This window comes from Saccopteryx bilineata, chromosome 11, assembly GCF_036850765.1.
Source record: "Saccopteryx bilineata isolate mSacBil1 chromosome 11, mSacBil1_pri_phased_curated, whole genome shotgun sequence".
Classification (NCBI taxonomy): domain Eukaryota; kingdom Metazoa; phylum Chordata; class Mammalia; order Chiroptera; family Emballonuridae; genus Saccopteryx; species Saccopteryx bilineata.
In genome coordinates this window covers 31,763,223-31,786,901 of record NC_089500.1, presented here as the reverse complement: position 1 = coordinate 31,786,901, position 23,679 = coordinate 31,763,223, and the positions used below count along the sequence as shown (strand labels likewise).

The 23,679-nt window shown below is 46.6% G+C and overlaps 1 protein-coding gene across 5 annotated transcripts in view; it reads left to right on the top strand.

Moving 5' to 3' along the window:
* FHOD3 (formin homology 2 domain containing 3) overlaps positions 1 to 23,679 on the top strand; it is a 482,415-nt gene that overhangs the window by 439,819 nt on the left and 18,917 nt on the right. For all 5 annotated transcript variants that reach the window (XM_066246735.1, XM_066246736.1, XM_066246734.1 and 2 more), the window contains 5 exons: positions 3,150 to 3,332; positions 5,416 to 5,535; positions 6,286 to 6,447; positions 11,102 to 11,292; positions 18,569 to 18,761. In XM_066246735.1, coding sequence (XP_066102832.1) covers positions 3,150 to 3,332; positions 5,416 to 5,535; positions 6,286 to 6,447; positions 11,102 to 11,292; positions 18,569 to 18,761 — 849 coding nt within the window. The remainder of the gene's footprint in view (positions 1 to 3,149; positions 3,333 to 5,415; positions 5,536 to 6,285; positions 6,448 to 11,101; positions 11,293 to 18,568; positions 18,762 to 23,679) is intronic.

Here is a 23,679-nt window from a genome sequence, read left to right as displayed (position 1 = left end):
CATGGTTGAGGCCTTTGAGAGTCATCCTCGTTGTGGTACGTCCCTGTAGTTTGTCCCTTTTTATTGCTGAGGGCACTTTAGTCACCTGTTGAAGAATATGTAGCTTGGTCCAGTTTTTGGAGTTATGGGTAAAGCTACTATAAGTATTCATATCCAAGTTTTTGTGCAAACATAAGTTTTAATTTTGTTTCTAGGGTAAAATCTACAAATGGTTTTGCTGGGTCATATGGTAACACTGTGTTTGACCCTTATGAGGAACCGTAACTTGTCTTTTTGTTCTCTGTACAGCGTCTTTCACAGAGACAATGTTTTTAATTTGGGTGAAGTTAAATCTATCAACCTGTTCTTTTTTGGTATCATGTCTAAGAGAGCCTTGCCTAACATCAGTCACAAAGATTTTGTTCTGTGTTTCTTTTTTCTTTTTTTTTAACTTTTGCAGTGTTACCCTTTACTTTTAGATTTGAGTTAATTCATGTGTAAAGTGTAAGGTTTAGGTTGATGTTCCTTTATTGAATAAGAATTCTAAATGTTCCAAAACTGTTTGTTGGAAATAGTGCCTTTTCTCTATTGAACTGCTTTTTGAGAAATTAATATGTGACTGTTGTCTTTCAGCCCATATGTTTGTTTAAATATTCTTCAATCGTTTTTATCAGCATTTTCTACTTTCCAGCATAAAGATCCACACATGGTTTGCTAGATTTATACTTAAATGTTTCATTGTCAAATAGGCTTTTTCTAAAATTTCAGTTTGTAATTGTTTGTTATCGATATATAGAAATAAAATGGATTTTTCTGTGTATTGACCATATATCATGCAACAGTATCAAACTCACTGTTCCATAATTTTTTTAGATTAGATTTTTCACAATTTTCTATGTAGACAATTATACCATGTGTGATAGGAACAATTTAAAATTTTCCTTTCCAATCTGTATGGCTTTTTTTATATACCTCCTGTCTTGTTCCCAGTCTTAGAGAGAAATCACTCAATCTGTCACCACTAAACATGATGTGAACTGTAGGTTTTTATGAATGTCATTTATCAGATATGGGAAATCTCTCTTACTGCTGGGTTGCTAAGAGTCTTTTTGTTTTATTCATTTTTGTGTATAATAAAGGGGTATTGAATTTTATCAAAAAAAGTTTGTATCAATTAAAACAATTATGTGAATTTTTTTGTTCAGACTATTCATCTGGTAGATTAATTGTATTGATGTTGTATATTGAACCAATCACATGTTTATTATTTTTACTCTATTGCTATGTAAAATATAGTCATGTCTTTATATATCTTAACATACTGACATTTATTTATATATTTTAAAATGTTTTGTTAAGGATTTTTGCATCTAGTTTCATCAGGGATATTGGTCTCTGGCTTGCTTTCTTGTACTATCTTTGACTATTTTTTATATCAGGGTAATTCTGTTCTTATATATAGAATTGAAAACTACCCCTTCTTTGTTTGGGTTCAAGCTGCAGGCTCTTCCCTGCCTCTTGTGGACTGTGGTTCCAGGGTCAGCTCACTTATCAAAGTTTTCGAGGACTAGTTCAGGTCTCCAAGTCCTTGATGTGCTGTGTAAGGTCAGATTCACATATAAGCAGCTCAGGGACGAACCCAGAAGTTCTTAAACAACTTGATACACTTGCTTGGCCAGGCTCTGTACTTTCAGTGTCCTCTCCTGTATTTTCCCGTTTGATCTTCCAACAGAAAGCTAGGGCTTTAGTTACCTCACTTTGCCACCCCTCTTCGGTAACTATGCTAACGTCTAGGGCCATGCCAAGGGAGGACAGAGAAGAAAAGCAGAAGGCGTTCGCCCCAGCTTCTTGGGACCCCAGCATCACACTGCAAAGAAAGAATCCCTCCCTCAGAGTTCTAGGTGCCTCCCGGCTCCGGCCGCCACTGCTAGGAGACCGTTTTCCCGTTCCTCCAGTCAGGACTACAGGGTTCACTGGAGCTCTCTCTGCTGCACCGGATACTCTCATCCAGGTTTCTGGCTACCTTATGCCCAGGCTGCAGAATGCCAGAGGAAAAATGGTCAACTCATTGCCTACATGTTCAGATGAACTTCCAGTGCTGGTCTTCTTCTGCAGTCCACCTGCCACTATTTATGTTTCTTAGAGTCTTCAAAGAGCTGCTCTATGCATGCTGTCCAGGGTGTATAGTTACATTCAGTGGGACAGACAGGGTGGTGTGTGACTGGCCCATCTCACCCAGAACCAGAATTCATCCCCACCTGTTATCCAGATGCTTGCTATGTAGAGCAGTAACCAAGGCCATTTAAAATTAATGAATTAACGCAAGTGACAAAAAGTATGGCACAAGATGTGTTTCTTTGATGCTACAGAAGGAGAAATGAGAGAAAAACGATGGCGCTGTATCTTAACTAATGCTGTATGTGCTATGTCACGTGATGGGAACTGTTCTCTTCTTCTAAAATGTCGTCACTAAAAAATTTGAATCTCTAAGAGCCATAATCCCCATGATGCCTTTTCTGTGTCCCCTGCCTTCTGCAATTGATCTTAACCAGAATGAAATAGAAGCAAAAAGATGTACTTTTTTTTAGCAGTTGCTGGGGATTGCTCTTTATAAATATCATCCTCATTTTTCCTTAGTCAGCCTTGAATTGGATATTTGTTTAGAGTTTATTTATTTCTATATACATTTTAAATATGGTTTAAATATTTAAAACATTTAAAATTAGGAAGTCCTATGTGCAAATCAATCTGAGTTCTTTGAAAATGATCCACTTTGGTAAGCTTTAAAATGAATCAGAAGTACTGGTAAGTACATGCTCTTGACATGTGGTACTCTCTTTCCTAGGGAACAAGGAGCTGTTCTCTAGTCTTCTATCTGGTTCTTTCACCTTTCTCCCACCATCATCCTCTTTGGCCTAGAGGGTTCTTTATGTACAAGACCCAGAACATTTGGGGCAAGTTGCTCATGAAACAGATTAAAGGAGAGAGGAGGAGGGAAGTTTAAAACAAATGAGTGTACATGTAGATGCCACTGAGTGCTAGGAACATGGACAACAGACTGTCTCTACTACCTGATTGGAAAGTTGCAATGTGAATTTGGAAACATCAAAGGGGTGGGATAGGTTCCATTACTAAGAGAGAACATATACTGTATCATCCCATCTTTCTAGAAAATTCTAACCATGATCCCTACGGAAGAAGAGAAACAGAAAATCCAGGAGGCTCAGCTGGCCAACCCTGAGGCCCCGCTGGGCAGCGCGGAGCAGTTCCTGCTCACACTCTCCTCCATCAGCGAGCTCTCAGCCCGGCTCCACCTCTGGGCATTCAAGATGGATTACGAAAGTACAGAGAAGGTAAGCTCTTAGGACGAGAGGCAGCCAGTCCTACCTCTCCAGTCTTGAGAAAGTCAGTTTTTAACTGGTGAAGGTGGTGTAGTGTCTTTCTCGAGAGAGGGCTTGAGCTGATTACGATGAGGCTGTGCCTGAACTAAGGGGCCAGCAGCCTGCCAGAGAGGTATTGTTCTAAAGTGTTTGCCTGGCACCAGCCTCAGACATGCAATTGTGGGTTAAAAAAACACACACACAACAAAACAACTACTAAAGTTTCTTCTGACTCTAGATTCTCATTATAGAAGATTTGGAAAAGATAGAAAAACACAACACAGAAAGTGATCTGTAATCCATCCACTTGATGCTAATCATCTAAAATGCCACTGACTCTAGCAATTAGCAGGCCATTGGGTCCCTTTGAGAGCATATCTTTTTTTTTTTTTTTGTATTTTTCTGAAGTGAGAAGCAATGAGGCAGAGAGACAGACTCCCGCATGCACCTGACCAGGATCCACCCAGCATACCCACCAGAGGGTGATGCTCTGCCCACGTGGGGGTTGCTTTATTGCAACCGGAGCCATCCTAGCACCTAAGGCAGAGGCCATGGAGCCATCCTCAGCACCCAAGCCAACTTTGCTCCAATGGAGCCTTGACTGTGGGAGGGGAAGAGAGAGATAGAGAGAAAGGAGAGGGGGAAGGGTGGAGAAGCAGATGGGTGCTTCTCCTGTGTTCCCTGGCTCGGAATTGAACCCGGATCTTTCACACGCTGGGCCGATGCTCTACTGCTGAGACAACCGGCCAGGGCTGAGAACATATCTTGAAAGAAAGTTGAAGAAGAAACAGATTGCTAGAGGTTGAGAGGAGAGTAGAAGGAAGGGGGCCTTGATAGTCAAGGCAGAGGGAGGAGACTCATCTTGAATAGAAAGCAGAAGAAGCAGGAATCCCCTCTGGCCTGGGGCAGTGTGAGTATTTTTGCCAGCTGAGCAAAAGGAACTAGTGGAGAGGAAAAGGGATAGGTGGACAGTAAGCTGGACATGAGTTTAACTGAGAGGAAGTGCCCAGAGGAGACAGATTGAAAGCACAGGTGGACAGGTTGCAAGGCCTTCCTCTTTCTGCAAAGGAGAGAGCATACTCCTATAATGAGGGCCAGGTAGGTAGCAGTGGGTCTGGGGGACTTCAGGAGGAAACCGCTGTATTTGAATTCATTTGGGAATCAGCAGGGATGAAGAAACTGAGGACTGCTGAGGTGACTTAGCAGGATTTGGTCACAGAACCAGTCAGCATGCTTAGGTGACTGTCTTTAGCAAAGTGAGATAATATCATGGAGAAAACAGACCGTTGGGTCAGCCTTGGTTGGGGCCAGGCAGGGAAGAAGCGAGGCTGGAGAGAATGAAGCTGAACCTTCTAGCTCTGGGGTACAGGCTCGGGGAGAAACTTAAGAGGAACATGGGAATGCGGATCACACAGTGATAATAGAGAGAGACTGAGGCCACGAGGCTATAGGACAGTCTACAAGTGAGGGAGTGGGCATTCTGAAAGCGAGGGAGCAACGAGGGTGGTGGCCTTGCAGAAAGTAACCCGGGCTAAGAGGTGACCAGGCAGAGTGCTAAGAGGGAAGGATAAGAGTCCTGGGTGGTCCAGGGACAGTGAGGCCACAGTTTCCAGTGTCATGTACCTGGGAGGAGAAAGGCAAATAAGACTGGTCCAGATTCTGAAGGAACATGTGAGGGAGGAGTGTCACAGACGTCACATGGCGACACGACAGGAGGAGAGGAGGCTGTGAACTAAGGGCCCTGCTGGTGCCTGGAAGGTGGGCAGGAAAAGGGGAGGACAGATTATTTATACCCCAGCACTAACTCCTCTTAGCCACAGATGCACTTGGCCTCCACTGGTGACTGCTGGGGAGATTTTGGGGACTAGACTTGCTCACTGCTTGCCTTTCAGCATTTTTTCATAACAAGGAGCATATGCAAATCCTGGGGGAACGACCGCATTATATGGAGGAGAACTCCACTTGTTATTACCTTGTACAGAAATTAAAAAGAACAACATACAGCCAAGATGAACGTTCTTTATCATCTTCTTCCATTTTTTTTTTTAATTGAAAGGAAGTGGCAGAACCACTTTTGGACCTGAAGGAAGGAATAGACCAGTTGGAGAACAATAAAACCTTGGGCTTTATCCTATCTACTCTCTTAGCCATTGGGAACTTTCTAAACGGAACTAATGTAAGTCTCCCACGTCCCTTGTCCTCCTACTACTTGTCATGAAGCCCCTGCCCTTCGCTCGCTGAGGGAACTCAGACCTCTGGTCCTCCAAAGCACAACTAAAAATCAGCTCTTGTGTCCTCCTGCTGAAAATCTAGACGGAATTTGTTCTTAAAATATCAGGGCCTATTTATTTGAACCTGTGTCTTGCTATAAATAAGGAAACTTAAGCAAAATAAATACAGTATTTCTTCCAAGGTTGGCTACTCTCAAAATTGACATGGAAGATTATTCTTCTGGGCTGTTGTTTTTGTTTGTTTGGTTTTTTGGTCTGATGTGTGTAAGTACAAATATTTGTTTTTATCACTTGAATCTGTACTTATATTTTTAACAAACTTTTTGAAAAAATGGCCTATCTTTGGCCAGGAAGTAGAACAGCAATAGGGCAAAGGGAGGAAGAGGTTATAGATACGCAGGTGACAGAGGCCCAAGCTCCCAGCACCTCTGTGTTTAGGGGCCAAGCCTTGGGACAGCCTGTGGCTGGTGGCCGTGGTGGGGAAGGGCTGGAGGCTCATTTCCTTCTGGCGTGGCTTGTCCACGTGTGATCAGCTAAGAATGATAGAGCATGTGGCCCAAGAAGTTCCTGTCACAAAGGAGCTAGGTTTAAATGTTGGGCTACTGCAACAGGGCATTGATTCTAGCATTCTGTGCCTTTCTAAGAACCCGCGTCCAATTTGTTCTTCCTGTCTCTATTTAATGTTCACCTACCAGGCCAAAGCATTTGAGTTAAGCTACCTCGAGAAGGTTCCGGAAGTCAAAGACACCGTGCACAAGCAGTCGCTCCTCCATCACGTGTGCACGATGGTGGTGGAGAACTTCCCAGACAGCTCCGACCTGTACTCGGAGATCGGGGCCGTCACCAGGTCAGCCAAGGTACGTGTGTGGCCGTGGAGCCGTCGGTTGTCTGTCCCTCGGTTGGGTCTGCGTCACCTCCGAGGAGCGTGGGCTCTGCTGAGTAAAACACTGCAGGGCTTGTTGAGTCCCCTGCCCTGGCGTTTGTGAACGTGGCCCGCCTCGTGCCTTTGGCAGTGGGCTCTTCAGATCCTTTCCCATCTCCAGTTCCCTGTCGGATTCTTTCCTGCTGAGGTATGTGAGGCGAGCCTGCCATCCGTCCTGACTGCCACGGCTGTGCGGAGCCGTGTTACTCACCAGGCTGGACTCGCAGGCACTGGAACTCCCCAGCTTGTTGTAGGTGGGAAAATGTCAGAAGGATGCGACTTGGCTCCTCCCCAGACTGCCACAGGGCCTTGCCGTGAGGTGCCACGCCAGGAAACAGGGCGCCCCCACCCCTGCTCACCCAGACTGGCCATCCCTGTGATCTCCCACAGAGGGAACCGTTTTATGGGGCTGTAACCGGGACACAGCGTTGGACCCTGTGCTGCAAGCTGCAAAATTTAGTGCAGAGTGAAAAGCTTCACAAACTTACGGTTTATTAGGAAAGGGACAGTTACAATAGCTAGACAGCCAGCTGCCCCCACTGCAGGAGCATCCCTGAGGTGGAACAACCCCGGAGGAATCCCAAACAGCAGAGCGACAGAACACACACGGGGAGGAGTGTGGTGGAAACTCCTGGAAAGACAGGAGTGTTTAGCTCCCAGGCGAAGGAGCTGAACGCACAGTGACCTTCGGCTCGGGGACACGTGGGAGTCTCGTATGAGGAGAGGAGAGAGTGGTGGGCAGAAGGGGGAGGAGTAGGGAAGGGGGCTTTGCTAAGGTCCCCCCACACACAAAGCTCTTCCTCTCTCTGCCTGCGCCCACAGTACTGACTTGTGGGGACCTTCCTTCTCCTGCTGCAGGAGCAACAGGCTGGCAAGCTGCCAGGCACACTGAGCAGGGGCCCCCGAGCCAGCCTGACAGGGGCCATGTCTTGAGGCGGAAAGAGGCATGGCCAGCGATCCCCCAGCTCAGAGGGCTAACAGAGAGGTTTTTAGAAAACAGGCACCCTTACCATGTTTACCGTGTGCCGGGTGCTATTCTGAAGTCTTTACAAATATGACTTTAACATCTGAACCAAGGAAAAAGCCCCTCTGAGTATCCCAAAATGGATCCTCCAATTGCTGCTCTGACACCCCCTGCCCTCCCTGCACCATGAGCACCGTCCCAGAAGACTGTTAGGAATAACTCTGTTTGAGACGGTCTGTCTGGCTGTCTAGATTCGTCTTGCTCCTGTTTCCAGAACCACCCAGAACAAATCAGTTCCCTTTCTACATGGTCCTTTGTTCCTCCCAGGGCCTTCCCCTGGGTGGGACCTGCTTGTAACCAAAGTAGCCCTGGCTTAGGAGTCCGGACACCGGGCTGACCCGAGTGAAGGCCCCAGGCCCCCCTCAGTATCAGGCCTTTTCCAAAGGATGATTACTTATTATTAACTAATAACTAAATGACTTTTTCTTGCCTGAGGCTTGGCTGCACAAGCCAAAATTATATATAGGTTCTACCCATTAACTTTGGCAATTACTAAACATGACAATTGACCCAGGTCCCTGTGACTTGCAGCAAGAGGTCAAGAGGGCACATACCACTATTTCAAAGCCTTTTTGGGTGTTGAGGGGCCCTTGTGTGCAGATAGGTACAAAGTGAGCCTCAGGACTCACCAACCCTAGCTGCATTCACTCCACACCCTGGAGTCTCACACTGTGGGCCTCACCACGACAGTCCCCACGGGGCGCGTTGCTCTGGCATCTGCAGGAAAGCTTCCTCAGTGTCCCCAGCATCCCACACGGACTGGATCACACTTGACTTTGCTCCACAGCACAGCTCACAGGCCTTCCCACCCGTGGGAAGTGGCCCGGACGGAGCCCTGCCTCGGTCCTTCTCACAGTGGGTGTCTGGGCCAGCTCTCTCCCTGGGCAGGATGTGTTCATGGGCAAGCCTAGGCCTAAGGAGTGATGATTGAGAATGTGGACTCTAGATCCAGGGAGATTTGGATTCAAATCCCAGTTTCACCGTGTATCAGCTGTGTGGCCTCTGGCAAGTTACTTACCCTCCCTGTGCATCGATTTCTCCCCTAAGAAGTGAAGCTAGTAACAGAATCGGAGGTCATGTGTCCTTCCCAGGAGGGCTGCCAGGTGGGGTAGCCTTCCAGTGCTCCTCGAAAGACCTACATTAAGCTCAGCCCTCAAAATGCTTTTTACCAAAGGGCTCCCACCTGGCTTCTATTGGTAGTGAAGCCACTTTCTTCTGCCACCACTGTAAGAGCTCACAGTGGATTCTCTTCCCTAAAAATACCGTCCCTCACCTCCACGTCTCTGCCTGCTGTGTTCCCACTGCAGTGCTGGGCAAGTATCACCGGTTAGACAGCACAGGGCTGCTTGGTGCGTGTCTGAGCTGGACGGCAGTCAGGTTATTGTGGCTCAAGGGAGCTGCCAGACAGAGCCAGAGCTGTGGTTAGAACTAGTACAGTTGCCTTAAACCTCCGAGGCCTCCTCCATGGTACTTGTCAATCCCAGGTCATCTGGATCAGTTTCTAGACTTATTCTTTAAACTACTCAGTTCTTATTTAAATCTGCTTTATTTTTTCCTTTCAGCTGAATGCCAATTATTTTCTCAGCTCCACAGTATCATAGAAAGTAAAGCCTTTAAAATCTAGACCCAGAATGTATTTGGTTTCAAAAAATCATTTTTCTCAAAAGTTCCATGAACCCCGGTTGACCTGAATCGCAGGGCTCCGCCTAGCTTGCCTTCTGTTCTTGGCTCCTTAGTGCCCAGGAAACCCAGGGCATGCAGTGTCTGGCCTGGCCCCCCGGACATCTCCACCACCACCATGCTAAGCACATCTTTATCCTGCCTGCTGACAGATTGTCTCCCAGAATCAACCTTTGTTGACTTGGTCCCCTCTACTGTTGTTTGGAGGGAGTGGCCGGAATCTAAGGCCGCTCCAGCGAGCCCCCTTGGGCGTTCCCACCCAGGCCCTGCCCTCCTGAACACATCGGCACCTGAGCCACGGTGGCTCCCTCTGCACACCTTCCTTCTCCTCCGACCCAGCCCCTGCCCTCGTGACCACATCGGCACCTGAGCCACGGTGGCTCCCTCTGCACACCTTCCTTCTCCTCCGACCCAGCCCCTGCCCTCGTGACCACATCGGCACCTGAGCCACGGTGGCTCCCTCTGCACACCTTCCTTCTCCTCCGACCCAGCCCCTGCCCTCGTGACCACATCGGCACCTGAGCCACGGTGGCTCCCTCTGCACACCTTCCTTCTCCTCCGACCCAGCCCCTGCCCTCGTGACCACATCGGCACCTGAGCCACGGTGGCTCCCTCTGCACACCTTCCTTCTCCTCCGACCCAGCCCCTGCCCTCGTGACCACATCGGCACCTGAGCCACGGTGGCCCCTCTGCACACCTTCCTTCTCCTCCGACCCAGCCCCTGCCCTCGTGACCACATCGGCACCTGAGCCATGGTGGCCCCCTCTGCACACCTTCCTTCTCCTCCTACCCAGGCCTTGCCCTCATGACCACACCTGAGCCACGGTGGCCCCCTCTGCACACCTTCCTTCTCCTCCAACCAGGCTGCCTGCCCTCGTGACCACATTGGCACCTGAGCCACGGTGGCTCCCTCTGCACACCTTCCTTCTCCTCCAACCAGGCTGCCTGCCCTCGTGACCACATTGGCACCTGAGCCGCAGTGGCTCCCTCTGCACACCTTCCTTCTTCTCCGACCCAGGCTGCCTGGCCTTCCCCGCTCTCTTGGGCCACACCTGCCCTGCCCCTGTCTGTGCCCTCCCTTCAGCCCCCTGCTCATCCATTCCTTCCAGCCCTCCCAGCCTGCCCAGTTCCTCTCCCCTCTCCCCTCTCCCCTCTCCCCTCTCCCACATCTCCATAAAGACCCTCGAGGGCACTTTTTCATGACTAACCCTGATTTACACAATTGCTAGTCTAGAGACTCTATAAAAGCATTACCTTAGAAAGCTTCATCTGAGGCCACTTCAGTCAATCCAGACTTCCCACTTCCTTGAAGAGCACAGTGAGTGCTCTGTTATACCTGTCCCTACACATGAGGCTTAGCCACGTGCACTCAGACCACACACACACACGCACACACACACACACACACTCGCCTGGTGGGTTCTATGTATCCCTAGTGTTTGGTATCACCTATCTGTACAATCAGCCTGTATGACTATAGTGCATTCCAACAACCTTAAGTGAACTGTCATCTCTGAAAAACAAGAGTGCTCTGAAAAATTTTATGATACATCTGTTCAGTTCATCTTGTACTGGGGTTCCTTGATATTATGTTTTAATTTACAGTTTTCAAGGCTTGCCTAGATTTCTTTCCAAACGTGGCGCACACACAAAAGTGACACTTGCACTGGATTTATGTGGAGAACTGTTTTATCACTAAATAATTTGATGCCAAGATAATGACAGATACACAAGTGGGTGATGTTTAGGCTGTAAATATGTTTGTACTTCAAGATGCAGATTTGGTTTCGATGTTTATTTCTTCCCAGAGGCAGTCTGGCTTCCGGGTTCAGGTTGGGGCCTCGTCGTTTCCGCGCGTTTTCAATGGTCGCTTTCTTATTTTCAGGTTGACTTTGATCAACTTCAGGATAATTTATGTCAGATGGAGAGAAGATGCAAAGCTTCATGGGATCACCTCAAGGCAATTGCAAAACATGAAATGAAACCAGTTTTAAAACAACGAATGTCAGAGTTCCTGAAAGACTGTGCAGAGCGCATTATAATATTAAAGATTGTTCATAGAAGAATAATTAACAGGTAAGTGGGTTGAGGAATATAAGGAAACACCAGTAAAATGGCATGTTGAAAATATTCTGCAAACCAAGATCGGAAGGTTACAGTTACAAAAATTTACTATAAATTCTTGGTACATGGCCAGAGCACCTTTGATGCACATGTTTGTTTCATGGGCACTTATTTTTTCTTACACACACACATACACACATACACACATATACAATAATATAATGCCATTGACTCTTGAGGTCAGAAAGAACCTCAAGAATGTCATTCAGAAGTGCTCCTTGATCCGGAATTGAATCTGTAACATCTCTGAGGAGTTGACCCTGAATCTCTGTGTTTGTTTGAACAGAGAGCCCACGTTTTCTAAGGCAGATTGACTCGTTAGAAAAGCTCCTTCTTTATATGATCCACAGTCTGCCCTGTGATGCGTTCCATTCATTGATTCTCTGGTGGTTGCTTTCTGCTGCAGTTTGTCTGGATGAGGCTTGGGCCCCACCAGGAATGCCCCCCTCTGGACCAGCCTTCCGCAGACTTACAGGATCCAAGAGGACCCTGAAAGACGCAGCAGCCAGTGTCCGGTCTTGCTTGCCTGTAGGGCGGCTGCCTGGGGTCGAGGATAGCTCCGCGGCTGTCCAGTCCAGCCCAGACCGTAGCCCGGATCTCCAGGGCACTGCCCACAATGCACCACCGCTTTCTTTCCGTTCGCTTCCTCACAGACATTGCGGTGGGTCCCTTCCTCTGGCCTGTGGGGTCTCTGTGCTCTGTGCTGGACCGCACACCTTGGTGAGCAAATGTGCAGCCCTGCAGACCTGCAGGCTGTGATCCACGTGGAGCAGGAGCCCGGACGGCAGCCCCTCTGAGCCAGGCCTCGTTCAGCTCGGCTCAGGAAGCCTCCCCTTGGGGCCATCTAAGCCGCAGCCTTTTCCAGAGGCCTGCTTCTCCAGCAAACTCCCCGGTCGGCGCCTGAGCACTTGATACTTTTTTTTTTAAAACAGATGTGTTGTATTTCCATTTATCCATGAACATCCTATATATTTTTTATTACTTTTTTCTATTTTCTCCCTCCTTTTCCCTTCTCTCCTTGTTTTCTTCACCTTCCTGAAGTCATACAGAACTTTTTTGTCAATTACAGTTGACATACAATATTAGTTTCAGGTGTACAGTGTAGTGATCAGACATTTATATACCTTACCAAGCGGTCCCCCAGGAGGCCCAGTCCCCACTTGGTTATGCAGTATTATTCACTAGATTCCCTACGCTGTCCTTTACAGCCCTGTGTTCGTAAAAAGCTAATTCTCTTGTCTGCCTGTGAGCCCTTGCCAGCTTGTGTCACTTGCCGCTTTGGTAATCGTACCTCCTGGGTCTTGATCCAGACTGTCTGGTGTGGGTCGTGGTGGCAGTGGCAGTGATCTTTAGATGTTAGGAACAGGAATAAGGAACGGAATCTTCCCTTTAGGTTGACAGCTATTCATTACTCAGTACTTTGGGAATTTGGTTGTTCAACTCTGCATCCCAGTCACTGTGTCTCATCTGGACCTCCCAGCTGTCCTCTGGGTGGGAGGATCTTACCCGCGACTTTGTCTGATTTCTCACTGAAATCAAAGCACACTGTGCTTTTAACATGGTTACAGAGGGGAGGCATGGAATGTGAGTGCTTTGGCCCTCCATGCTTTGTATGATACAAGCAATTTCCCACTTAAAACTACTCAAATAAACAAATAGTTTCCATTTGGAATATCATGAAACTGGAGCAATTTTATAAAGTCTTATAAAACTGTTATGACTAGTCACATTAACCATTTTATTCCTGACAGATAAAATCTCAGTGATCCATCTATTCCTTAAGCTATAATGCATGTGTGTGTGTAATTATATATATATATATATATATATATATATATATATATATGTATATGTATATTTAGGGCATATAACATATATATAATGCTTGCTCTGATTGTCTTCCTGTTAACCTGGTCACCTGGATGACCCTGCATAACCTGGATCCCTGCCTACTCACTGCTGGCCATCCCATTGGGATGACAAGCATGAGCCAGCAACTGACTGTAGTTCTGGTGGGAGGTAAAAGGAGCAAGGTTGGTCCAGGTGGTGGCCAAGCCACAGATCCACAGATACAAACCATGAGCCCCAGGTTTAAATGGAGTCATTATCGGGAGTCCCAGATGCACAGCTGATTAGAGCAGGACCGTCTTGCTGGAATGGAGATGAGGGCACAGAACCCCAACGACGAGCTGCGCCTCCTCTCTCCCTCCCCCCCCCCCCCCCACCGCTCTCCAGGAGCACAGCCCACAACCCGGTGATCTAACACATCCCCTCTAGACACTGGGAAGCTGAGGCCTAAAAAGGAGTCACACCCTAGGTGAGAGTCGGACCGGGTCACAGAATCACCCTGGTCATGAAGAGCAGCCTAAACAGGACTTCAGAAAAGGAGGTCTCAAGGAGCTAGGCCTTCATCATTTTTTTTTTTCACACGCAAGTGTAAGAGTTATGTTTTTATCTGTGAAGTGAGGAATTCACTTGACAGGGCACTTTTTAAAGAAGCACTTGTTACGCGGACGCTGCTTTGAGGCTCTCAGATTGTGAAGATGCCTACCTCCTGGGGATTAACTCACACCTACACAGGTAGCCAAGAGGCACCCCCCTCCTTTTTTTTCATGGCACTCAGATGTGCAGAGAGAAGGGCTTTTTTTATTTATTTCATTATTTACTCCATCTCCTTGAGGACCCACTTGGCTGGGTAGCTGTTGGGTAATCTAGCCAATCATGTAAACAGCTAAACATTTAGCCTCCTGAATGTCTGGTCTTCAAGAGTTCAACTCCTCCCTGCTACTCCTCTCAAAATTGGCTTCAGGGAAGAACCGTGGTTTCTGTACCTTACGGGTGAGGGGGGAGACAGGCTCCCAGATGGATGGAGACTTGAGCTCCTCACTGGTCTCCCACACGGACAGGCTAGGACTGGTTGTGCTCAGCCTCTGCTGGCATCTCCTGCTTGACTAGCGGCTGAAGGAACAAGTCATCAGGTCTTTGCCTCTGCGCCACCCATCTGCCCAGACCCTGCAGCTGTCCGCCAGCAGACAGCGTCCCAGTACACCACCTCAGGTCCCACGGGAGCCATGAGTCCAGGCCCCCTGGCTTCCTCACCTCACTGGCTGCCCTCTGGACTCTGCCAGGAGTGCTCCGTTTTCCCTGGGAGCCTTCTGATGCGAAAGGAGTCCTTTAGACTTTGCACCCCCCTCTCCACAGACCTCTTCCCATTGCAGGGCCTCCTTGGGGGGCAGAGCTGAGGACACGCATCTGGCTGCCACCTCTCTGCTCCCCTCAGTCACACAGCTCAAGGCCAGGCTTTCTACCACCCTTACTGCTCTGCCGGGCCCTCCCTGAGTTATTCCAGTGGGTCCCTTCTTGATAAAGGACTGAACCAAAGTGGTGTACGGGGATGTGTTAAAGAATTGGGCACCTGAAACCTCTATAATTATAACCAGTGTCACCCCAATACATTAAATTTAAAAACAAAAGAACTTAGTCCTCTTTAGGAAAAACCTGGCTTTCAAAACTGTTGTCTGGCTAAGAAAATCTTGTTCTGGATGTCCGAATCGGCATCTGAACCTCTCCTTTCACACGGCTGCACCGACAGCCGGACTCCGCTCTGCTGCGTAGGCTGCAGGTCCTCGAAGGCAGGCTCTGGAGAGATGGGAGCAGGTGGGAGGTGGGGAGGAGGCTTCCTGGGAGCGGCAGAGAACTGCAGCAAGAGGCTACCATTCTGTGGGGAGAGACGGGCAGCACACAAGGGCACACCCACCCTGGCTTCCTAGCACCCTAAAATCCATGTGTCCCCTTTCTGGGCCACACACCCTACTCAGTGGTACATGTGAAAAAAATGGTGAGTGATGGGACAGATCAAAGAAGTCTGGTTTGTGCTCAGGATTCTGATGAGGGGAACCAGCCTCCATAACCGTCAGACCTTCATGTCACGTGTTTTGAAAGTGACAAACTCGACTAACAAAAAACTCCTTTCACTGTTTTAATCCCTTAAAGCCATACCCCTCTTCCTTATGCAGACATGCCATGCCCTAGTCTTTCCTTTCAAACATGCATGGGAATCTTTTTTTCAGATGTGCATTTTATTGGCTTGTTTGCAAAATATATGCTTGAATTCTACTAACTTATGTTAAGTTTTAATCCCCTATTGTACATAAAAACGATGTTCTAGAAGGTAGAAGATAAGAACTCTTGGGTTATACTTAAATATAAAAGAGAACTCCCCTGCCTTGGACAGATAGCTTGGTTGGTTAGAGCATCATCCCAAAACGCAGAGGTTGCTGGTTCAATCCCCAGTGAGGGCATGTACAGGAATAGATCGATGTACCTGTCTCTCTTTCTCCCTTCCTCTTCTCACTGTTTGATTCCTCCCTAGGTTTGTTTTGCACACAGATCTTGAGTAGTGAGAAGTGGCAATATATGTAGTATGTTACACAACCCTATCCCAATGTATCATGTCATATCTCTATATAATGTCAGGTGGTAATAAGCCAGGAAGAAAAACTATAAGTATAAATGGGAGTGACAAGAAGGTGCTGATTACATTAGGTGGTCACAGAAGGCTTTTCTGAAGTTGTGCTATTTAGGCAAAGACCTGTGGATTGAGAGGCGGTTATCCATGCACCTGTCTATGGTGTCAATGTCTGGGCATAGGGAACAGCTGGTACTGGATGCCTTGTCAGGGCTCATGGTCCTCCCAATGCAGTGGCCTCCCTGACCCTCTGCCAGTTCTCAGCTTATCTGTGTCCTGTTAGGGTCCCCTACATACCACATAGCAGGGAGTGAGGCCCTGAGGTGGGCTTGTTTAAGGAATCAGGAGGGTTCCAGTGTGGTTAGAACATAGTAGATAAGGTCAGAGAGGTAGTAGGCTGATTATGCAGGCCTTCTATGGTAATAACACATTTATTCATCTGTTAATAGATATTTGGGTTGTTTCTACTTTTTGGCTATTATGATTAATGCTGCTGTGAACAGTTGTGTAGAAGGTTTTGTGTGGACATGTATATTCATTTCTTTGGGGTATATGCATAGAAACGAAATTGCTAGGTCATATAGTAAGTCCATTTTAGCTTTTTAAGAACTGCCAGACTTTTCCATAGCCGCTGGACCAGGTTTATGGTCTCACCAGTGCTATCTGAGGGTTCTGTACATCATCCTCACCAACACTTGCTATTGTTTGTCCTTTCAATTATAGCCATGCTAGTGAGAGTGAACTGTAGCATTGTGGTTTTGGTTTGCATTCCCCTAATGACTAATGGTGTTGAACATCTTTTCATGTGTTTATTGGCTATTTGCACATGTTTTTTTGAGAAATGTCTACTCAAATTCTGTGTTCATTTTTTATTTGTCTTTTTAGTATTGAGTTGTAAGATTTTTTTTATATATATGTTCAGGATACAACCTTCTTATCAGACATATGATTTGTAGATCTTTTCATCCGTTTTGTGGATTATCTTTTCACTCTTGATAGTGTCCTTTGAAGCACAAAAGCTTTTTAATTTTGATAAAGTTGAATTTATCTATTTGTTACCTTGTGTGCTTACACTTTTGATATCATACTAAGAGATAATTGCCTAATCCAAAGTCATAAAATTTTGCATTTTCTTCTAAGAGTTTTATACTTTCCCTAGGAATTTTGCAAATATATATGTATGTATTTTTTTTTTTTGAGAGAGGGAAAGACAAGAAGGGAGAGGGATGAGAAGCATCAACTCATAGTTGCATCACCTTACTTATTACATTGATTGCTGTCTCACGTACCTTGAAGAGGGGGCTCCAGCTGAGCCAGTGACCCCTTGCTCAAGCCAGCGACCACGGTGTCATGTCTATGAGCCCACGCTCAAGCCAGCTACCTCAGGTTTCGAACCTGGGTCCTCCGTGTCCCAAGCCAACACTCTGTCTACTACAGCACTACCTGATCAGGCGTACTTTTGCTTTTAAACAGCATCATTTGGTGCCTTTTACCTTAAGTTAATGTTGTATGCTTTATTTTATTGCTCCACAAAAAGAATAAGCCAATGTCCCTTATTTGAAAAATAAACCAAACCTCATTCTAACTATAAATTCAAGTGATCAAAAACAAAAGTTTTTATAATACTGTTTGTTCTACATAAAAATTTCACTCTGGCTTCTAGTATCTTCTTTCTCATTTCCTGATAACTAAAAATTGTGCACTGTTTGCTCGTTTAATTTCTTTTACAAAAAATTTTAAGTAAATAAAATTTGACAAATTTTTATTTATAAATTAAATAGCCGATGTAAATTTATTTTGATGCTCATTCAATGTGTTCTTAATTAAATTAAGATTATATTAATATTACAAGAAAATATTTCAAAATATTTACTCAGAGAAAACTTTACAAGCATCTTTTTATAAATCAATTTACATATTATTTATAATATAGGTATGTTCAAAATATATGCATGTCTTTTCCAAGTAGTCATTGGAGCAGATCCCCAAGGAATTGCTAAGCAACATTTTTTTATTCCTTTTTCAATTTTTATATAATCTAGAAATTACGATATTTATTTTTTTTTTTTATTATTTTTTTTCTGAAGCTGGAAACGGGGGGAGACAGTCAGACAGACTCCCGCATGTGCCCGACCGGGATCCACCCAGCACGCCCACCAGGGGCGAAGCTTTGCCCACCAGGGGGCGATGCTCTGCCCCTCCAGGGGGTCTCTCTGCCGCGACCAGAGCCACTCTAGTGCCTGGGGCAGAGGCCAAGGAGCCATCCCCAGCGCCCGGGCCATCTTTGCTCCAATGGAGCCTTGGCTGCGGGAGGGGAAGAGAGAGACAGAGAGGAAGGAGGGGGGGTGGAGAAGCAAATGGGCGCTTCTCCTATGTGCCCTGGCCAGGAATCGAACCCCGGTCCCCTGCACACCAGGCCGACGCTCTACCGCTGAGCCAACCGGCCAGGGCCTAGAAACTACGATATTTATTTTTTTAACAAAAGTTTCACCTATCCTTTTTAGCAAGCATTGCAACACAGACAAGCAAAAAAAAAAAAAAAAAAAAAAAGATATATAATCTTCTGAAATCCTGCCATCTTGACATAGCCTTTCTTAGTGAGAAAGTGAGTCGCATTTTCACTTGAGAAAACTCTTCAGCCTCAAAGCCCCGGGAATGAAGAACAGCGTCTTCAGCTGATTGGTTTATTACAGAACGCTTTTAGATCCTTGATGTTTTGTTCCTTAAAACTGAACTCATTGCCACTATTTTTCATTGCAGATTCCATTCCTTCTTGCTCTTTATGGGACACCCACCGTATGCAATTCGAGAAGTGAACATAAACAAGTTCTGCAGGATCATTAGTGAATTTGCGTTGGAGTATCGCACCACCAGGGAGAGGGTCTTGCAGCAGAAACAGAAGCGGGCCAACCACAGGGAGAGGAATAAAACCAGAGGGAAGATGATCACTGATGTAAGTTTCAAGAAATCGGCTTGCTTATTTATTTATTTATTTTCTTTGGTGATAGAGACAGAGAGAGGAACAGACAGGGACAGACAGACAGGAAAGGAGAGAGATAAGAAGCATCAATTCTTTGTTACGGCACCTTAGTTGTTCGTTGATTACTTTCTCATATGTGCCTTGACTGGGAGGCTACAGCAGACCAAGTGACCCCTTGTTTAAGCCAGCAACCTTGGGCTCAAGCTGGTGAGCATTGCTCAAACCAGATGAGCCTATGCTTAAGCTGGTGACCTTGGGGATTTCAAACCTGGGTCCTCCATGTCCCAGTTTGACACTCTATCCACTGCGCCACTGCCTGGTCAGGTGAAATAAGCTTATTTATGTCTTTTATTTTGAAAGTACAATCAACCACAAAATGCCCCACAGTTTGGGGACTGTGCTTTTCCTTTTTTCTTTCTTTCTTTCTTTCCTTTTTTTTTTTTTTTTTAATTTGAGCCCTGGCCAGTTGGCTCATTGGTAGAGCATTGGCCCAGCATATGGATGTCCTAAGTTTGATTCTGGTCAGGGCACCATTTGCTTCTTCACCCCTTCCTCTCTCCCTTCTCTCTCTTTATCTCTCTCTTTCCCTCCTGCAGCCATGGCTCAATTTAAGCAAGTTGGCCCTGGGTGCTGAGTGTGGCTCCATGGCTTCGCCTCAGGCACTAAAATAGCTTGGTTGCTGAGCAACAGAGCAACAGCCCCAGATGGGCAGAGCATCTCCTGGTAGGAGGTTTGCTGGGTGGATTCCAGTTGGGATGCATGAGGGAGTCTGTCTCTCTGCCTCCTTGCTTCTCACTTAAGAAAAAAAATATCTGCTATATAATGAATGAGGAACTAGGACATATAAGTTAAGAATGTGTGGCTGGCCCTGGTCAGTTGGCTCAGTGGTAGAGTGTCAGCCTGGCTTGCAGGAGTCCTGGGTTCGATTCCCGGCCAGGGCACACAGGAGAAGCGCCCATCTGCTTATCCACCCCTCCCCCTCACCTTCCTCTCTGTCTCTCTCTTCCCCTCCTGCAGCCAAGGCTCCATTGGAGTAAAGTTGGTCCGGGCACTGAGGATGGCTCTGTGGCCTCTGCCTCAGGCGCTAGAATGGCTCTGGTTGCAACAGAGTGATGCCCCAGATGGGCAGAGCATAGAGCATCGCCCCCTGGTGGGTGTGCCGGGTGGATCCCGGTCAGGCACATGTGGGAGTCTGTCTGACTGCCTCCCTGTTTCCAACTTCAGAAAATAAAAAAATAAAAAAATAAAAAAGAATGTGTGGCTGGAGAAGGAACTTGTAACCCATGTGTGTGTGGGGGGGGGTTGTATAGTGCTGGTGACATTAAATGCTAGTTTTCATTTTCACCTTCTGTGATGGAAGACAATAACACTTATCAGAAGACAAATGTACTGATTTAGGAATTGATTCAGGATTTTAAACATCATAATGATGCTGTATAACCAATCAGTTGACACATGGATCACCCATCAAGTCATCTGAATAGAGAAATAATTGATGTGCTTGCTCAAAGGTGCACTCGGATGGGCTCTTGGCAGTCCCTTGAGTCAGAGGCTATCAGGATGGGACATGATCCCAGAAGATAGTGCACGGAGCAGGAGAGCCCTGTGGGGGACCCTGCACACTTACCTGTTTCACTACTGGGTTTTTCCTCCATCTCTCCCACCTCATCCCTGAGCCCACTGGGCCGTGGGTGTAGGGAGTTCTCAGATGGTAGGTGCTTATAAGTGGAGAAAGGATACGTGAAGATGCCAGAGACAAAGATACACAGTACAGGTGTCTCCTTCTGACGTGCCTTTGTGAAACTGATTCCACCTGTATGTATGTCGAGAAGCACGTTGGCTCTCAGTTTACCCATTCCCAAGAAATGGAATAGATAAATGATTAAGCCAATATCCTTTGCATGCCTCAGCTGTACTCAAGTCGGGCTGATTTCTTTGGGAAGGGATAAAATCAATTAAGAAGACTTCATCGAGGCTGCTGTCTGTGCTCAGAAGGGTGTTCATGTTATAGGAAAACAGGACACATGATTACTGTCCACATTCTTAAGAGGTCTGACCTTTTCATGAAGACCCAGATACATTATCTTAGTGCTTTAAAATAATTGAGGTAAAGTAAGGACTGATCCCCTTACCATCTACTCCCACACAGACCCCTTGTTTCCTTGGAATTTTCTGGACCCTTAGAGAGTGCTCAGACCGCTTTTCTGCAGGAGACGCCCTTGGTACAGTCCCTTGGCATTCCAGAGGCCATCCTGGCGTCTCCCGTCTCCTCCCAGGCAGTCTTGGCTCAATAGAATCTTTCTCCAGCTGGATGACAGCAGCACTGGGAGCAAACGGAATGCACCTGGGCAAACTAGGTCCCACATTTCATGCCACAATATTCCGTATTATTTTTTAAAGTTGTAAAAGGGGCGCTCACTTCGGCAGCATATATACTAAAAGTTGTAAAAGGGGAGTACTTATTTTTGTGGAAATGAGAAACATTGGAGGGTAAAAAAAAATACAAATCTGATATGCTTGTAGTGATGAAAACACATCAAAATTTCTTGCCAAATTATTTTTTATTTATTTATTTTTTAAAGCATTTTTATGTATTTATTTATTTAGTGACAGAGAGAGTCAGAGAGAGGGACAGACAGGAAGGGAGAGAGATGAGAAGCATCAGTTCTTTGTACCTTAGTTGTTCATTGATTACTTTCCCATATGTGCCTTGACCGGGAGGCTACAGCAGACCGAGTAACCCTTTGTTCGAGCCAGCGACCTTGGGTTCAAGCTGGTGAGCCTTGCTCAAACCAGATGAATCCGTGCTCAAGCTGGCGACCTCGAGGTCTCAAACCTGGGTCCTCCGCATCCCAATCCAACACTCTATGCACTGCGCCACCGCCCAGTCAGGCTCTTGCTAAATTCTTGAGATTTTTTTTTTTTTTTACAGATCTAATTTTGAAATTCTGTCCTTGTCTGACAACTTTTAGCTTTCCTATGTATAAGCAGGGCTAAATTTCTCTAGGGCTTGATTAAAAAGTATTTAAATTCCCATTAACATCTGGATAGTACAGGCTTCCGCAAGGTTTATCCTCAATGTAGGTAGTCCCTATTGTTCATGAGCTAAGTGGCATCACTTGTGTAGAAAGGTTGCCATCTGCTGGAAGATTAGTATATTGTCACTTAAAACTAAGTGTACAGCTTCATGTTTTTCCAACTCTCAGGTAAGCAGGCTTCCAGCGCATGCACAGCACGGGATGGGCATCGATTGAGGGTATAACAGAAGACAAGCTTATCCCCTAAGGATGTCATGATTTGGTTAGAAAACAACACATCACAACCTAAACCACTGAGAACAAAACCAAACAAATAGCTTGAAAATCACAGAGTGCCGGTGTATTAGAGCCGGAAGTGATTTTTAGAGGAAACTGTGCAATAAGTTAATTTTAATATAGATGCCAAATAATGAGGAAGGAAGTGGTACTGGTTAGACAGAGATGCTTTTAGGAAAACCATGATTTTCTAAGACACAGAGAAGTCTGGGTTAAATCTAAGACCCTCTGTTTGTAAAGTCAGCCCAATATCGACTCCCCTGTGTTGGTCTCTCCCCTCCTTTCTCTGTTTCTGAATATGCAAAAGGCTCCTTTTCTTAAGTCCAGGGTCCTCCCGGGGAAGAGCCAGTAAGAAACTCGGTAATTCCTCACGCTTGTGTCCCAGACTGGTTCTCAACAAGACGGTGCCGTAGCCGAGGCAGCCCAAGGCAGTGGTGGCCCTGTCCGCTGTCATGAAGCTCCAAGTGGGCTGCGAGGACACAGGCTTTCCGCGCCAGGACTCCCAGGCAAGGCAGGAGTGATGCTGGGGGAGGCCCGAGCCTCCCCGCAAGCCCGGCCTCCTCTTTTGTGTAAAGGGAATGCTAATTACTTCGGGGATATGCGAGGGCTAGAGATTTTATATGTCAGCATCTTGCTCGTGTGCTAATTGCTGAAAGAAACACCAGACATCCTGGTTAAATAAATAAGTTCTAAGATTTAAAAAAAAAAAAAATAGCACAGCAGGACTGTCATCTCCTGTCACAGTGCCATTTGGCTGGGGGCAGTGTGGAACGTGATGCACTAGAAGCCTGGTGTCATTTTGGCTTCCAGAAATTGAGTCGGTTCTCAAAACCCTTGTGTCTGATGTGCTGGCCCAGCCTCACCAGCTCAGTGGAAACAAACTCAGGTACAATTGAGGCATGTTTAATTTAAAGTTAAGAGATTGATCCAACTTCTGTCCTTAATTTATCTTTAGAAAAGGGGTATTTCCTTTGAAGTTACTTCAGGAAGTTGAGAATTAAAAGGATGGCGTGTCAGTTCTGACAGCCTCCATGAGGGACAGGTGAGATTGTAAAGAGAACTTAATCTCATGCTTCTGAGGAGAGAGTGATGTGATATCCAATCTACTTGGGCAGTTGTTCCTCTTGTCCCGTCTGACCTGTGTGTGGAAGGTTCTCGGAGGTATATATACCTGGCAGCCCAGGCCGGGAGGGGTCCAACATTTGGGACGAGAGGGGAGACAACAGCTGATAGGCAGAGCCAGGCTGATGGAGGCCAGTCACTGACTGAGGCCCTGGTAGCAGGCCGGGTGGTGAGTTCCAGATTGTGGCTGTCTGAGTGGCAGGGAACAGAGCTGGGAGTAAGGTCTGTAGCGGCCGACGAACCAGGCAAGCTGGCCATCGACCTCATGGGCAGCCTTAGGAGATTGACCTGGAGGCCTGCAAGCCCCTTCTGACTTCGTTCAGGATGTAGCTTGGGACTCACGCGTGCAGGGAATTTCCAGACGAGGGCAGGAGGGCTATGTGAGCAGGGCGTGGCAACCTCCAAATCAAGAGGGTGTGCCTGGCTGTGGGGGTCGGTTCTTTTATTTGGAATAT